The sequence below is a fragment of the Portunus trituberculatus genome, chromosome 33, assembly GCF_017591435.1.
Source record: "Portunus trituberculatus isolate SZX2019 chromosome 33, ASM1759143v1, whole genome shotgun sequence".
NCBI lineage: Eukaryota > Metazoa > Arthropoda > Malacostraca > Decapoda > Portunidae > Portunus > Portunus trituberculatus.
The window spans coordinates 10,880,196-10,897,695 of record NC_059287.1 but is presented as its reverse complement, the minus strand read 5'-3'; the positions used below and the strand labels follow the sequence as shown (position 1 = coordinate 10,897,695).

The 17,500-nt window shown below is 44.4% G+C and overlaps 2 protein-coding genes across 2 annotated transcripts; one reads left to right on the top strand and one right to left on the bottom strand.

The window, feature by feature from the left end:
* Nucleotides 1-1,671: 1,671 nt before the first annotated feature.
* On the bottom strand, nucleotides 1,672-6,957 carry LOC123512216 (mucin-5AC-like). Its single transcript, XM_045268464.1, has 2 exons — nucleotides 3,255-6,957; nucleotides 1,672-2,231 (listed from the first exon to the last, which is right to left on the bottom strand). Exons 1-2 carry the CDS (start codon nucleotides 6,868-6,870, stop codon nucleotides 2,092-2,094), a joined length of 3,756 nt encoding a protein of 1,251 aa, XP_045124399.1. The 5' UTR covers nucleotides 6,871-6,957; the 3' UTR covers nucleotides 1,672-2,091.
* Nucleotides 6,958-8,317: 1,360 nt separating this feature from the next.
* On the top strand, nucleotides 8,318-9,763 carry LOC123512219 (Y' element ATP-dependent helicase YEL077C-like). Its single transcript, XM_045268469.1, has 2 exons — nucleotides 8,318-8,831; nucleotides 9,303-9,763. Exons 1-2 carry the CDS (start codon nucleotides 8,330-8,332, stop codon nucleotides 9,440-9,442), a joined length of 642 nt encoding a protein of 213 aa, XP_045124404.1. The 5' UTR covers nucleotides 8,318-8,329; the 3' UTR covers nucleotides 9,443-9,763.
* Nucleotides 9,764-17,500: the final 7,737 nt, after the last annotated feature.

Sequence of the window (17,500 nt, the reverse complement as noted above, 5' to 3'; positions counted from 1 at the left end):
AAGCCAGGAAGTCACGTCTACACATTCAGAGCACGCGTCCCCACCCCTCCACCCACCCCCTCTACCCCCCAATATTTCCCCCTCCACCCTCCTTCCGTATCCTTCCCCGTCTCCTCCTTCTCCCCCCCCTTTCATTAATCAATTTCCTGGCTCTTCCATTAATATGCTATACCGTTTACTTAATGTACTCTACTTACAGCTACATATGTCATATATGTATGCATCTAATTAATGCAGTGTGTGCAGCTTTCGATATTACTTGGCATGTATCATGGGAGTACTGCAACCTTTCATGGAGGCAAAACGTATATCACGTTGTTCATTACTGTATAACATCATGTTTACACAAATGTAGTAGGAGGCAAATGTACTGTACGTAGGTCCTATTGCCAGCCGAATGAACAAGCTCTATTGTTATTACCTGTGGTCTGGACTTTTTTGTAATAACTTGTTCTTCTTTAGTAAATGCCTTGTATTCATCATACAACATGGTCAAGTTAACATAACATAAATAATAGAATAACAAAGGGCCACCAGGGCTCATCTAGGTTATCCTGTATCAGTCGCACAGCGACCTCGTCATCAGTTAACATTATGTAGTTCATAACCACCGCATTCCATATAAATTGCACAATTGTACTTCTCTGCATCACTGCATCTTTGCTTATTGATGGTAATAACAACAGGATTATCTTTAACCCCTTCAGCACCGCGCGGCTTGGGCGTGCGGTATGAGGGTAGGGAGGGAATAGTCTGGGGGTTGGTAGGGGTGTAGGAGGGGCTAGACGAGTACCTCACACTCGTCCGAATGTGTATAAGACCTTAGTGACCATGCCTGGCTTCGACTTAATATACAAGAGTAAACTCCTTAGTAAACACATATAGCAAAATGCTTTGTGGCCATAAATTAGGTAGGGGTTTAAAAGGCTTTGTGTTGAAATACCATACTGATCCGACAATTCGTTTACGAATTATTTGCGAAAAACAGTGTAACACGGCCAGTGAAACCCATAGATGCTTTTCAACAGCTGTGTTACCTCGATTTTCTCGATTGTCTCGGTAACGAAGTGTTGGATCACTATTACACTTTGCCACAGTATATTTCACAGCAAGCGCTAATTTTTCAGTGCACAGTGCATTACCAGAAGTGTATGAGTAAGCTGCATACTCTCGACAATTGAGAGAAATTTCCAGTATCCGGAGAAGGCATTTGGACAGTCACTACTACGTCACTCCCTAGCCCCACCCACCTCTCTCCCCCTGGATGTTCCCTCCTCTCTATCACTCATTATCCCCTTCCTCAACAAACGCTCCCCCCAATCTCTCTCTCTCTCTCTCTCTCTCTCTCTCTCTCTCTCTCTCTCTCTCTCTCTCTCATTTCAATTTTGCACCAACCAATGAGAGGTATATGGCACTCCCACTGGTGCATCCATTAAGCCACTTGTTTGCCAACATTCTCTTTCGTTATCAACCTTCAGGTTATCGTAACCAAGGCTTTATTTCCACATTATTTCACTCTAAATAAAGTCGAAGAGGAGAATTGAAACAGATGGAGAATTGCAAAGTTTACCTCAAAAAGAACGTTACATCCTTACGTACTTGTCACTTTGTCATTGTTATTTTCGTGTGTTTAGGTGACCCAATATGTAGGAACCACTAAAACGCCTCACAGAATGTTTTGAATCCTTTTTTATTGCAGTAATGTAAATGCATTAAAGTTATGTCGACACAATCACTTAGAAATACGAGTAATCACAGGAATCACACTTTACTTCCACAATAAACAACAAAAATCATCTTAATCATTCCAATAACCAAACATGTTGGCTTTGTCTTCCATTATTTCGTATTCTTATCTGATATTTTTCCCCCCAGCCAGAACTACATCCTTACACTCCTGCATCACAGCCCCGCTACATTCAAAAGGCTGTTCGTTGATGCCTGAAGGGACAAGTTATCGAGGTTTCTGTATCAGTAGTAAGAGAAACACCCTGACAACTCGGCTCACCGTCTCCGTGGCTTTGAGATGAGTTGTGACGGGAGACAACAAAACGTTTGAGAATGCCGGCCTGAGTCCCTCACAACGAACAACTAAGGCAACAATGCATCGTGCTCATGGTACTTCTTGTAGGGATGTTGAGGCGAGGCACTCAGCTGCAGGCAGAGAGTGGTGCTGCTGGCTCGCTTCTCAAAGGCCGTCAGCGACACCTCCTCCTCCTCAGGCGTCGCCGCTGTCAACACAGACACATTAGTGAACACAGGGGGCGGGGACAGGGGGGAGAGGAATGGAAGATGAGACTGTTACTGTCACGAAGTAATGATAGTTGTGTCAGGAATTTTGTCATTATTATAATAATAATAATAAATATTATTATTATTATTATTATTATTATTATTATTATTAATATTACCATTATTATTATTACTATTGTTAGTAGTAGTAGTAGTAGTAGCAGTAGCAGTAGCAGTAGTAGTAGTAGTACTAGTAGTAGTAGCAGTAGTAGTAGTAGTAGTAATAATAGTAGTAGTAGTAGTAGTAGTAGTAGTAGTAGTAGTAGCAACAGCAGCAACAGTAGTAGTGATGATACTAGTAGTAGTAGTAGTAGTAGGTGGTGGTGGTGGTAGTAGGTAGTGGGTGGTGGTAGTGGTAGTATTTGTTGTAGTGGTCCTGATGGTGGTGGTAGCAGTGGTGGTGATGGTGCTGGTGCTACTGCTACTAGTAGTGGTAGTAGTAGTAGTGGTGTGGTGCTAGTGGTGGTAGCAGTAATAGTGAGTGATGGTGGTAGTGGTTGTGACAGTGGTGGTGGTCGTAGTGGGATTGGTGAGTGATGTTGGTAATACGTTTAGTGGTAGTGGTGGTGGTAATGCTTGTGGTAGTAGTAGTAATAGTGGTGCAAGTGGCAGTGGTAGTGGTAATGTGGTGGCAGAGTGGTGGTAATGGTGGTGATGGTGGCAGTGGTGGTAATGGTGGTAGTGGTGATTGTGGTGGTGGTGGTGGTGGTGGTGGTAACGGTGGTGGCACTGGTGGTGGTGGTGGTGGTGGTGGTGGTGGTAGTAGTAGTGGTAGTAGTAGTGGTAGTGGTAACAGAGTAGTAACAGTAGTAGAAGTAGTAGTAGTAGTAGTAATAGTAGTAGTAGTAGTAGTAGTAGTAGTAATAGCATTAGCAGCAGCAGCAGCAGCAGAAACAATAGTAGTATTAAAAGAATAATAGTGTCAGTACTCGTAATGAATTATTTACTACACACAAACTTACCTGATTTCTCCGCCTTCACTCTTTGCCTCTTCATCCTTACTGCCTTCCTGGCCACCACCACCACCACCACCACCACCACCACCACCACCACCACAGCCAGAGAGACAGAGAGCGTTGGTTCTTTCTCCCTCTTTTTCTCCATTGGTTCTTTTTCCGACAGTTCTTTTGCTGTGATGCTCGGTGCTGTTGTGGTGTCTGCTGCTTTGGTCACTGGTGCTGTGGTGTCTAGTGCTGTTGTCTCTGTTTCTGTGGTGATTGGTGATGTGGTCACTGTTACTTTTGTGTTTGGTGCCGTGATCTGTGGTGATGTGGTGTTTGGTGCTGTGCTCACTGGTGCTGTGGTCTGTGATGCTGTGGTGTTTAGTACTGTGATGTCTGGTGCTGTGATATTTAATGCTGTGGTGTCTAGTGCTGTGGTGTTTGGTGCTGTGGTGTCTGGTGTTATGATGTTTGGTGCTGTGGTGTTCGGTGCTGTAGTATCTGATTCTGTGGTGTTTGGTGCTTTGGTATCTGATGCTGTGGTGTCTAGTGCTGTGGTATCTGATGCTGTGGTGTCTGGTGCTGGTATGCTCGGTGCTGTGGTATCTGATTCTGTGGTGTTTGGTGCTTTGGTATCTGATGCTGTGGTGTCTGGTGCTGGGGTGTTCGGTGCTGAGGTGTTTGATGCTGTGGTGCCCGATGCTGGAGTTTTCGGGGTTGTGGTATCTGATGCTGTGGTGTCTGGTGCTGGGGTGTTCTGTGCTGTGGTATCTGATGTTGTGGTGTCTGGTGCTGGTATGCTCGGTGCTGTGGTGTTTGATGCTGTGGTATGTGGTGGTGTTTTGTTCGGTACTGTGGTATCTGATGCTGTGCTATCTGGTGTTGGGGTGTTCAGGGCTGTGGTATCTGGTGCTGAGGTGTTCCGTGCTGTGGTATCTGATGCTGTGGTGTCTGGTGCTGGGGTGTTCTGTGCTGTGGTATCTGATGCTGTGGTGTCTGGTGCTGGGGTGTTCGGTTCTGTGGTGTCTGGTGTTGGGGTGGTCGGTGCTTTGGCATCTGATGCTGTGGTGTCTGGTGCTGTGGTATCTGATGCTGTGGTGTCTGGTGCTGTTATGCTCGGTGCTGTGGTATCTGATTCTGTGGTGTTTGGTGCTTTGGTATCTGATGCTGTGGTGTCTGGTGCTGGGGTGTTCGGTGCTGAGGTGTTTGATGCTGTGGTGCCCGATGCTGGAGTTTTCGGGGTTGTGGTATCTGATGCTGTGGTGTCTGGTGCTGGGGTGTTCTGTGCTGTGGTATCTGATGTTGTGGTGTCTGGTGCTGGTATGCTCGGTGCTGTGGTGTTTGATGCTGTGGTATGTGGTGGTGTTTTGTTCGGTACTGTGGTATCTGATGCTGTGCTATCTGGTGCTGGGGTGTTCAGGGCTGTGGTATCTGGTGCTGAGGTGTTCCGTGCTGTGGTATCTGATGCTGTGGTGTCTGGTGCTGGGGTGTTCTGTGCTGTGGTATCTGATGCTGTGGTGTCTGGTGCTGGGGTGTTCGGTTTTGTGGTGTCTGGTGTTGGGGTGGTCGGTGCTTTGGCATCTGATGCTGTGGTGTCTGGTGCTGGGGTGTTCGGTGCTGTGGTATCTGATGCTGTGGTGTCTGGTGCTGTTATGCTCGGTGCTGTGGTATCTGATTCTGTGGTGTTTGGTGCTTTGGTATCTGATGCTGTGGTGTCTGGTGCTGGGGTGTTCGGTGCTGAGGTGTTTGATGCTGTGGTGCCCGATGCTGGAGTTTTCGGGGTTGTGGTATCTGATGCTGTGGTGTCTGGTGCTGGGGTGTTCTGTGCTGTGGTATCTGATGTTGTGGTGTCTGGTGCTGGTATGCTCGGTGCTGTGGTGTTTGATGCTGTGGTATGTGGTGGTGTTTTGTTCGGTACTGTGGTATCTGATGCTGTGCTATCTGGTGCTGGGGTGTTCAGGGCTGTGGTATCTGGTGCTGAGGTGTTCCGTGCTGTGGTATCTGATGCTGTGGTGTCTGGTGCTGGGGTGTTCGGTTCTGTGGTGTCTGGTGTTGGGGTGGTCGGTGCTTTGGCATCTGATGCTGTGGTGTCTGGTGCTGTGGTATCTGATGCTGTGGTGTCTGGTGCTGGTATGCTCGGTGCTGTGGTATCTGATTCTGTGGTGTTTGGTGCTTTGGTATCTGATGCTGTGGTGTCTGGTGCTGGGGTGTTCGGTGCTGAGGTGTTTGATGCTGTGGTGCCCGATGCTGGAGTTTTCGGGGTTGTGGTATCTGATGCTGTGGTGTCTGGTGCTGGGGTGTTCTGTGCTGTGGTATCTGATGCTGTGGTGTCTGGTGCTGGTATGCTCGGTGCTGTGGTATCTGATTCTGTGGTGTTTGGTGCTTTGGTATCTGATGCTGTGGTGTCTGGTGCTGGGGTGTTCGGTGCTGAGGTGTTTGATGCTGTGGTGCCCGATGCTGGAGTTTTCGGGGTTGTGGTATCTGATGCTGTGGTGTCTGGTGCTGGGGTGTTCTGTGCTGTGGTATCTGATGCTGTGGTGTCTGGTGCTGGTATGCTCGGTGCTGTGGTATCTGATTCTGTGGTGTTTGGTGCTTTGGTATCTGATGCTGTGGTGTCTGGTGCTGGGGTGTTCGGTGCTGAGGTGTTTGATGCTGTGGTGCCCGATGCTGGAGTTTTCGGGGTTGTGGTATCTGATGCTGTGGTGTCTGGTGCTGGGGTGTTCTGTGCTGTGGTATCTGATGCTGTGGTGTCTGGTGCTGGGGTGTTCGGTTCTGTGGTGTCTGGTGTTGGGGTGGTCGGTGCTTTGGCATCTGATGCTGTGGTGTCTGGTGCTGGGGTGTTCGGTACTGTGGTATCTGATGATGTGGTGTCTGGTGCTGGGGTCTTCAGTGCTGTGGTATCTGATGGTGTGGTGTTTGGTGCTGGGATGGTCGGCGCTTTGGCATCTGATGCTGTGGTGTCTGGTGCTGTGGTATCTGTTGCTGTTGTGTCTGGTGCTGGAGTGTTCGGTGTTGTGGTATCTGATGATGTGGTGTCCGGTGCTTGGGTGCTTGGTGCTGTGGTGTTTGGTGCTGTGGTTTGTGGTGTTTTGGTCATGAGGGATGCTGAATGAAGCCGTGAACTTCTGCGGACAGCTTTCTTTCGTGGAGGTGGAGACGCTTCCGACACTGTTCCTGGGCTGCAGGGAGCCTCCTGGGCTTCACATGGTTGGTTAAGCATCCAATACGAGGCGCCATGACCATAGAGAGTGAAGGCCTCCTCTTTTGTCAACTGAACAGTCTTATTACCACAACATTGACCTTCTAAATTGACTTCAATAGTGGTGGAATTTTTTCTTGTAACCTTAATAATCTGTAGATGTTTCCACCCGGCACTGTGTTGCAAGCCACATTCATTGTTAGTAATACTAAGGACTTGCTTCTCTTCCTTTCCAACCACGAGATTAATGTCTTTGAAATTCTTCTCAGGACAAATCCAAACGCTTGTTTCGAAATCTTCAAGTGTTTTGATGGCTTCCTTCTCACCGCTCTTCAGGACCTTATCAAGACGACACCTCTGTTTACGTGCAGAGACCGCGTGTAGCAGCAGCACAACCCGCAGCAACACCTTCGCCACGAGGATGAGTGTGTTCGCCATGGCAGCTTGGTGTGCCAGAGTGAGCGTTGGTGCGTCTGTCCGCGGCGAGTTGTGACGGTGCTTTGACTCAACGATCAACGATGATGCTTGACGCGTGGCCCGCTGTGTCTTATCACTTCACCATGGGCTCCACACACACACACACACACACACACACACACACACACACACACACACACACACACACACACACACACACACACACACACACACACACACACACACACACACACACACACAAGGGAGAACCTGATCACGATGGCATCCAGTAATTACCTAAGAGGACACCGAAAGAAAATACTGAAGGACTCCTGCACGAGCGACATCAAGAAGTATAGCTTCCCGTATCGGAGCATTGATGCATGGAACAAACTGAGCGTGGATGTGGTGTGTGTGGCGAGTGTCAGTCAAATGAAGGAAAAATTGGACAAGTGTGGACAAAGAGACAGGACATAGAGAGCTACGGCTCGGGCCCTGTAATCACAAATAGGTAAATACACACACACACGAATACCACTACCACCACTACCACTATTACTACTACTACTACTAATAATAATAATAATACTGCTGCTTCTAGTGTTAGTGTTATTGTTACTATTACTACTGCTACTACTGTTACTACTATCGATGCTGCTGCTGCTATTACTACTACTACTACTACTACTACGTCTACTTGCACTTCTACTTCTACTTCTACTTCTAATTTTAATTCTAATACTACTTCTACAACTATTACTTCTCCTCCTCCTCCTCCTCTTCCTACCACGTGATCATTTTAGGTGCGGTTTTTCTCTGCACGTAAACAGAGGTGTCGTCCTTATAAGGTCCTGAAGAGCGGTGAGAAGGAAGCCATCAAAACACTTGAAGATTTCGAAACAAGCGTTTGGATTTGTCCTGAGAAGAATTTCAAAGACATTAATCTCGTGGTTGGAAAGGAAGAGAAGCAAGTCCTTAGTATTACTAACAATGAATGTGGCTTGCAACACAGTGCCGGGTGGAAACATCTACAGATTATTAAGGTTACAAGAAAAAATTCCACCACTATTGAAGTCAATTTAGAAGGTCAATGTTGTGGTAATAAGACTGTTCAGTTGACAAAAAAGGAGGCCTTCACTCTCTATGGTCATGGCGCCTCGTATTGGATGCTTAACCAACCATGTGAAGCCCAGGAGGCTCCCTGCAGCCCAGGAACAGTGTCGGAAGCGTCTCCACCTCCACGAAACAAAGCTGTCCACAGAAGTTCACGGCTTCATTCAGCATCCCTCATGCCCACATCACTAGAGACCAAAACACCAAACATCAAAGCACCAGAGACAACAACAAACACCAACACCACAGCACCAATGACCACAACACCAAACACCAACACCACAACACCAAACACCAACACCACAGCACCAATGACCACAGCACCAAAACCAACACCACAGCACTAATAACCAACACCACAGCACCAATGACCACAACACCAAACACCAACACCACAGCACCAATGACTACAGTACCAAACACCCACACAACAGCACCAAACACCAACACAACAGCACCAATAATCACAACACCAATGACCAACACCACAGCACCAATGACCACAGCACTAAACACCAACACCATAGCTCCAATGACCAAAGCACCAAACAACATTACCACAGCACCAATGGCTACAGCACCAAACACCAATACCTCAGCACCAAACACCAAATCCGCAGCACCAAACACCAACACCACAGCATCAAAAAATACAGCATTCAGCACCACAGCACAAGAACTGTCGGAAACAGAACCAATGGAGAAAATGAGGGAGAGAGAACCAGCGCCCTCTGTCTCTCAAGAAGTTAATAAGCTGGTTCCATATATCCTGGTGGCTGTGTTGGCGGCGGTGGTGGTGGTGGTGGGGGAGCAGGCTTCCAGGAAGGCAGTAAGGATCATGAGGCAACAAGTGGAGACAGAGAGATCAGGTAAGTTTGTCTGTGTAGTAAATAATTAGTGATACTATTATTCTATTACTACTACTACTACTACTACTACTACTACTACTACTACTACTACTACTACTACTACTACTACTACTACTACTACTACTACTACTACTACTACTACTACTACTACTACTACTACTACTACTACTACTACTACTACTACTACTACTACTAATAATAATAATAATATATTAATAATAATAATAATAATTATTATTATTATTATTATTATAATAATGACAAAATTCCTGACACAACTATCATTACTTCTGCTATCATCCTTCTACTACCACTCCTACACCACCACCACCACCACCACCACCACCACCACCACAGTAACACCACTACCAGTAACAGCTAATAATAAGTCGTGACAGTAACAGTCTCATCTTCCATTCCTCTCCCCCCTGTCCCCTCCCCCTGTGTTCACTAATGTGTCTGTGTTGACAGCGGCGACGCCTGAGGAGGAGGAGGTGTCGCTGACGGCCTTTGAGAAGCGAGCCAGCAGCACCACTCTCTGCCTGCAGCTGAGTGCCTCGCCTCAACATCCCTACAAGAAGTACCATGAGCACGATGCATTGTTGCCTTAGTTGTTCGTTGTGAGGGACTCAGGCCGGCATTCTCAAACGTTTTGTTGTCTCCCGTCACAACTCATCTCAAAGCCACGGAGACGGTGAGCCGAGTTGTCAGGGTGTTTCTCTTACTACTGATACAGAAACCTCGATAACTTGTCCCTTCAGGCATCAACGAACAGCCTTTTGAATGTAGCGGGGCTGTGATGCAGGAGTGTCTCGGTACATGCTACTTATTTATACCAATGCTGATGGTGCTCAACTACCACCTAAGTGCCTTGTTGTTGTTGTTGTTGTTGTTGTTGTTGTTGTTGTTGTTGTTGCTACTGCTGCTGCTGCTCCTCCTCTTCCTTCAACTATTACTACAACAACAACTACTACTACTACTACTACTACTACTACTACTACTACTACTACTACTACCACTACTACTACTACTACTACTACTACTACTACTACTACTACTACTACTACTACTACTACTACTACTATTAGAGTAACTAATACTACGGATAGTGTATGCTGTGGGCAATACGTTTTCTTTGTTTTCCAAAGTCAACAAGTGATAACATTTTTATTTATAATTTTTGAGCTGGTATTTGTTGCATTTGTAAGGATGTAATTCTGGCTGGGGGGAAAAATATCAGATAAGAATACGAAATAATGGAAGACAAAGCCAACATGTTTGGTTATTGGAATGATTAAGATGATTTTTGTTGTTTATTGTGGAAGTAAAGTGTGATTCCTGTGATTACTCGTATTTCTAAGTGATTGTGTCGACACAACTTTAATGCATTTACATTACTGCAATAAAAAAGGATTCAAAACATTCTGTGAGGCGTTTTAGTGGTTCCTACATATTGGGTCACCTAAACACACGAAAATAACAATGACAAAGTGACAAGTACGTAAGGATGTAAGGTTCTTTTTGAGGTAAACTTTGCAATTCTCCATCTGTTTCAATTCTCCTCTTCGACTTTGGCTTTATAAAACACCTAGCCTAATGTAACCTAACCATGCATGCATGCAGTTAGCAAGTTCAGAAAAGATGTTAGCATGAAAATAGCTATAAAAGATAGCAAAGAGATGCAACATTTCGGCGGTGAGAAAGAGGCTGAAGACAGTCAGTCAGAGGAGGGGAGGTGATGAGACGAAAACTTTTGATTCCACCCTATCTAATAGAACTGTGTGAGTGGACCGCTCCCCCCGAACATGCGAGGAGTTCTCCATACAAGGACGGATAAGGCCCTTCTACAGACACCCATTATTTACTACTGAGTATTCAAACAGACTGGGAGATGAACGGGATAGACTCAGCAGTTAGGTAATTACAGCCATTTCATTAGGATGACTTTAAATATTACACCAGTTTATGGATGAGGATGAGAGATGAAAATGTGTAGATAGGTTTGATAAAGGAAGTGCCATGTTTAAGTCAGATAGCTTCCACAGGCTTCCCTTATTTATTCATTTAATTCTTAATGTCCTTCTGTATTGCACGCTTTATGTGGCGCAGGTTGACCTCTATTTTCACGGGTTATATTTGCGTGGTGTGTGTGCAATGTGCCACGTGTTATGTATTCGTCTAATCTTTTATATGTATACAGCTCCCTGTTGATTTAGTATACTAACAACCTTCTGATTACTGAGTCCCTTCCAGTCATCAGCTATTCTGCTACAGAACCAGTTCCTTCCCATCTCTTTCTTATAACTGTACTTCTCAAGCCCGATCCCATTATTTCTGGCGCTCTCTCTTCGTTTACATACCCCCAAAAAGTATCCCCTTTAGCCCATAAATTCCCGTGAAAAGCCCACATGGTATACGATAAAAATAAATAAATAAAAAAGGGCAAAAATAAAATAAAAAGGCCCACTTAGTTACTAGTTCCCTTACAGGTCCAGAAGAGTTAGCCAAAAGAAAGGAATAAATGTCTTGAAAACCCCCTCTCAATTAAATGAAGTCAAGTCATGGGAAGATGGAAATACAGAAGCACGTAGGGAGTTTCAGGCTATTCATCCGAAGAACTTTTTGTAGATCTCCTTCGTTATACTTTTTGTAGATCTCCTTCGTTATAACTCCTATACCATTCAGAATCCTTTAAGTGGTATACGGATCGACTTCACTCGTTTTCTTATGTCTCTGTGTATTGTCTTGAGCGATATTGTATTGTTAACCCCTTCAGTGATGGGACATATTTTTACCATGAATTTGGGGCGTGATTAGACGATCATATTGATATTAGGAAGGATTTATCGTGCTCAGAAGATTAATGGTCCACAGTCATCACTATCTTAATCCCACATTAGCTTCTGAAGGTGTATAAAATTGCCAAATAGTAAGAAGAATGAATGGTACTGAAGGGGTTAATGGTAGTACTTTCTGTGCTTCATTAAATAACTATGTCTACGTAGAGTACAAACAGCTAATTTACTTTTATATATTTTTTTTTTTTTTCACTTCAGGAACTTTTGTTGGTCTTGACTGGTGCCCCTCCTACACATTCATATATAAACTCTCTCTCTCTCTCTCTCTCTCTCTCTCTCTCTCTCTCTCTCTCTCTCTCTTCATGCTTCGGCTAGTAAATTTCATTCTTGTTAAAAATAATACAAATCAGGTTTGCTTCCGATGTGATGGCGGTTGGGAAATCTGGAAAAAACAGGCTGACAATTGCTCTCTCAATCTCTCTCAATCTCTCTCTCTCTCTCTCTCTCTCTCTCTCTCTCTCTCTCTCTCTCTCTCTCTCTCTCTCTCTCTCTCTCTCTCTCTCTCTCTTTATCTATCCTACACACAATGCCACGTCCCAAGCCCACGTGTCTTTAGTTAACTACGTATCAGCCTTTATCCAGCTTCACTGCGTCACCCGCGTTCTGTATCTCATCTGACCCACATCTTGCTTTAACTGTGTCGCGCTTTACCCCGTCAGTACTGGGAAGCATTTTACCACGAGGGTTTATGGAGGTCAGAAGATTAATGGCCAGAGTTTTCACTGTTCTAATCCCCACATAAGTTCTTGAAGTTGTATGAAATCACTAAATGGTAAACAGAATGAATATGAAAACGTGTCATGGTAGTGAAGAGGTTAACACTCTCAGTACGGCAACACATCTTCATATTCATTCTGCTTACTAGTTCGTGATTTTAAATAGCTTCAGGAACTTGTGTGAGGGATTAGACATAGTGAAGACTGACCATTAATCTTCTGACCTCCATAAACCCTTCCTCAGTACCGCAACACATCTTCATCTTCATTCTGCTTACTAGTTGGTGATTCTAAACCGCTTCAGAAACATGTGTGGGATTAGAATAGTGAAGAGTCTGGTCATCAATCTTCTGACCTCCATAAACCCTTCCTAATGTCAGTAAAATCACCCAATCATGGCAAAAACCTCATGGTAAAAATGTGTCCCAGTACCGAAGGAAAGTCACACGCGTCATCTCCAAGGCCACACGTGCTTACCAGATTTAACGCTCCTCTGCTTGTCTTCGCCTCCTTTATTTCCTACCCCACTTGTGAACCGGACGACAGTAGGAGTGGTGGTGGTAGTGGTGGTGATAGTGGTGTAAAAAAAAAAAAAAAAAAAACAGTAATAGTAACACATAGTGTAGTAGTTATTGTTGTTGTTGTTGTTGTTATTGTGGTAGCGATGGTGGTGGTGGTGGTGGTGGTGGTAAGATTGAGGAGGAGGAGGAGGAGGAGGAGGAGGAGGAATACAAAGGAAAGAATACGCAGCAACAGCCTTACTGGGTCTAACGTGGCTGTCTGTGTGACTACACTACTGCTGCAGATTGTTTGAGTCAAAGATAAATGGACATCAGCGTTCAAGGAAGGAAATAACAAATAGAAAGTCAAAGATGTGAGAGGAAAGGCTGATAGGGAAATGCTGCTAATTCACACACCATGAAAGAAAAAGGAGGAAGAGGAGGAGTGAAAGACATAGGAGGAGGAAGAGGAGGAGGAGGAGGAGGAGGAGGAGGAGGAGGAGGAGGAGGATAATGATAATAATAATAATAATAATAATAATAATAATAATAATAATAATAACAACAATAATAATAATAATAATAATAAAAATAATAACAATAATAATAATAATAATAATAATAATAATAATAATAATAATAATAATAATAATAATAACAATAATAACAATAATAATAAAAATGATAATAAAGATAACGACGAAAAAAAAACTGCAGTAGCAAAATCGAGAGAGAGAGAGAGAGAGAGAGAGAAACGAAACAGATCGTGCAGTCACCATTTTCTATATAACATTCTACAGAAAACTTTACCATATTTATAGGAGACATAACTATTTGGATGGGCGCGCGCGCGCGCACACACACACACACACACACACACACACACACACACACACACACACACACACACGTCTGGCTGTCTCGTCAGAGACTGCAGCAGATCAAACAGTGAAACACACACACACACACACACACACACACACACACACACACACACAACGTCTGGCTGTCTCGTCAGAGACGCAGTGCAACAGATCAAACAGTGAAACACACACACACACACACACACACACACACACACACACACACACACACACAACGTCTGGCTGTCTCGTCAGAGACTGCAGCAGATCAAACAGTGAAACACACACACACACACACACACACACACACACACACACACACACACACACACACACACACACACACACACACACACACACACACACACACACACACACACACAACGTCTGGCTGTCTCCTCAGAGACTGCAGCAGATCAAACAGTGAAACACACACACACACACACACACACACAACGTGTGTTCCTTCAACTATTACTTCAATAACAGCAACAACTACTTCTACTACTACTACTACTACTACTACTACTACTACTACTACTACTACTACTACTACTACTACTACTACTACTACTACTACTACTACTACTACTACTACTACTACTACTACTACTGGGGATGGTTGTGGTGGTGGTATTGTGGTGTGGCAACGATTTGGTCGAACGGAAGCCTGATAAAGCTTCCGATACTCTCTATGTCAGTTGCTCGCAGGTGCACGGCCGTCCTTTTATCGTTGCTGGTATGCCTTTGTGCAAGAAAGCCACGAAAAGCTAGATAATAATTTCCCCCCCCTCTCTCTCTCTCTCTCTCTCTCTCTCTCTCTCTCTCTCTCTCTCTCTCTCTCTCTCTCTCTCTCTCTCTCTCTCTCTCTCTCTCTCTCTCTCTCTCTCTAAAAGAGATAGATAGATAGATAGGTAGATTGATAGACAGACAGATAGATAGATAGAGATAGATAGATAGATAGATAGATAGAGAGAGAGAGAGAGAGAGAGAGAAAAATGTGTGTGTGTGTGTGTGTGTGTTGTGTGTGTGTATTTACCTATTTGTATTTACCTATTTGTGTATTATAGGGCCCGAGCTAAGCTCTCTGTGTCCTGTCTCCTTGGCCACTCCTGTCATATCTCTCTTTCATCTGATTGACACGTACTGCGTCAACGACATCACTGCTCAGTTTATTCCACTTATCAATACTACGATGCGGGAAACTGTACTTTCTCACGTCATTTAGACAGATGTCTTTTATTAGTTTTTTTTCCATGTCCTCGGAGATGATTACTTGTGGTCACCTTTATCAACTCTCTGTCCAATATGTCAATCTTGTTCACCAATTTATACATAGTTATCATGTCTCCTCTTGTTCTTCTCTCTTCTAATGTGGTCAGCCCCAGTTCCTCAGTCTTTCCTCATAGTCTAACTCCTGAGTCCTGGTACCATCCTTGTTGCCAGCCTCTGTACCCTTTCCACCTTCTTCACATTTTTCTTCATATGCGGTGACCAGACACAAGCTGCATATTCTAACTGGGGTCTTATTAAAGTGCATAGTATCTTCTTCATCATTCCTTCATCTAGGTAGTGGAATGCAAGACCAATATTTTGAAGCATGTTATATGTTTTCCAAAATATCTTGTTAATGTGTTTCTCCGGTGACAAAGTGTTTTGCACGGTTACTCCTAGGTCTTTCTCCTCATTGGTCTCTTCAATTTTCTCATCACCCAGCCTGTAATCCCTGTTTGGTCTGTATCTACTTCTTCCCATTTTCATAACATGGCTCTTGTTTATATTAAATTCCATCTGCCACTCTTTACTCCACTCACATATTTTATCAAGATCTTCCTGTAACTTGTTACAATCTTCCACATTCTTTACTCTCTTCATAATTTTAGTATTACAGTTACATATTCATGTAACTGTCAATTCCTACTGGCATATCATTAACATATAATATCAAAAATCAGTGGAACTCCACTGGTTATCTTCTTCCACTCGGACTTCTTTCCTTTCACCACTGTTCGCATTTCTCTTCCCACTAAGTGTGTGTGTGTTTCACTGTTTGATCTGTTGCAGTCTCTGACGAGACGGCCAGACGTTACCCTACGGAACGAGCTCAGAGCTCATTATTTCCGATCTTCGGATAGGCCTGAGACCAGGCACACACCACACACCGGGACAACAAGGTCAAAACTCCTCGATTTACATCCCGTACCTACTCACTGCTAGGTGAACAGAGGCTACACGTGAAAGGAGACACACCCAAATATCTCCACCCTGCCGGGGAATCGAACTCCGGCCCTCTGGCTTGTGAACCCATCTCTCTAACCACTGACGCTTAGCACTGTTCAAGGTGCTATCAGTAACACCACTGGACACGTCAAGGCTGAACAAATAAGCCGAGTCTCCCACGCCCACTTCCCCTCCCCCACACAAAAAAGGAAAAAAACAGGGTGAAAGAGAGACGCGGAGATAAAAGTGATGTAGAGCTTCCTTGGTGTTTTCTTGGTATGTGTTGTTGTTGTTGTTGTTGTTGTTGTTGGTGGTGGTGGTGGTGGTGGTGGTGGTGGTGGTGGTGGCGATTGTAGTAGTAGTAGTGGTAGTGGTAGGGGTAGTATTTTGTTGTTCTTGTTGATTTGCTCCTTTTCTTTATGCAACGGGCCAACTGGTCAAGGGCAACAAAAAAAAAAAAAAAATAGCCATTGGGTTATCAATTCCCTTAATGAAAGGTCATATGAGTTATCCAAAATTTAGGGTCTTAAAATATCCTCCTCCTCCTCCTTCTCTTTATTTTTTTTTTATTTTCCCCATTACTATCGACTATTTCGCAACAATAAAAAAAAATTGATACTAATCTATTACAACACTAGATACTACTACTACTACTACTACTACTTACAAAATGACTGCTACTACTATGTGAAATTGATAAAAAAAAAAAATTGGTAACCTCCTCCTCCTCCTCCTCCTCCTCCTCCTCCTCCTCCTCCTCCTCCTCCTCCTCCTCCTCCTACAGCAACACTATCTTGATCTATTAATATCTGAGGGGCAGGATACGCGTTTACACACACACACACACACACACACACACACACACGAACGACAACGGGTGAGGCTTATAAACTAATTATTCATCGTCTCTCTCTCTCTCTCTCTCTCTCTCTCTCTCTCTCTCTCTCTCTCTCTCTCTCTCTCTCTCTCTCTCTCTCTCTCTCTCTCTCTCTCTCTCTTGCTAAATACAGGACAGACAGAGAGAGAGAGAGAAACCAGCACCTACGACGTCACAGGTGCGTCACGTCAAACGCTGACTAGGAATGTGATGTGACTCGTAAGACTGATTAGCGTAAATATGATCTCTCGTTTTTTTTTCTAGGTTATACGTACTCTCTCTCTCTCTCTCTCTCTCTCTCTCTCTCTCTCTCTCTCTCTCTCTCTCTCTCTCTCTCTCTCTCTCTCTCTCTCTCTCTCTCTCTCTCTCTCTCTCTCTCTCTCTCTCTCTCTCTCTCTCTCTCTCTCTCTCTCTCTCTCTCTCTCTCTCTCTCTCTCTCTCTCTCTCTCTCTCTCTCTCTCTCTCTCTCTCTCTCTCTCTATCTATCTATCTATCTATCTGTCTGTCTGTCTGTCTGTCTGTCTGTCTGTCTGTCCTGTATTTAGCAATTTAGAGAGAGAGAGAGAATTTCTCTCTCTCTCTCTCTCTCTCTCTCTCTCTCTCTCTCTCTCTCTCTCTCTCTCTCTCTCTCTCTC

What these genes read in the sequence shown, in the direction of transcription:
- LOC123512219 (XM_045268469.1), top strand. Translation starts at nt 8,330, where the DNA reads ATGACCACAACACCAAACACCAACACCACAGCACCAATGACTACAGTA. An exon ending in AGTGGAGACAGAGAGATCAG is followed by an intron (nt 8,832 to 9,302) that starts GTAAGTTTGTCT and finishes CTGTGTTGACAG; the next exon opens with CGGCGACGCCTGAGGAGGAG.
- LOC123512216 (XM_045268464.1), bottom strand. Translation starts at nt 6,870, where the DNA reads ATGGCGAACACACTCATCCTCGTGGCGAAGGTGTTGCTGCGGGTTGTG. An exon ending in AGTGAAGGCGGAGAAATCAG is followed by an intron (nt 2,232 to 3,254) that starts GTAAGTTTGTGT and finishes CTGTGTTGACAG; the next exon opens with CGGCGACGCCTGAGGAGGAG.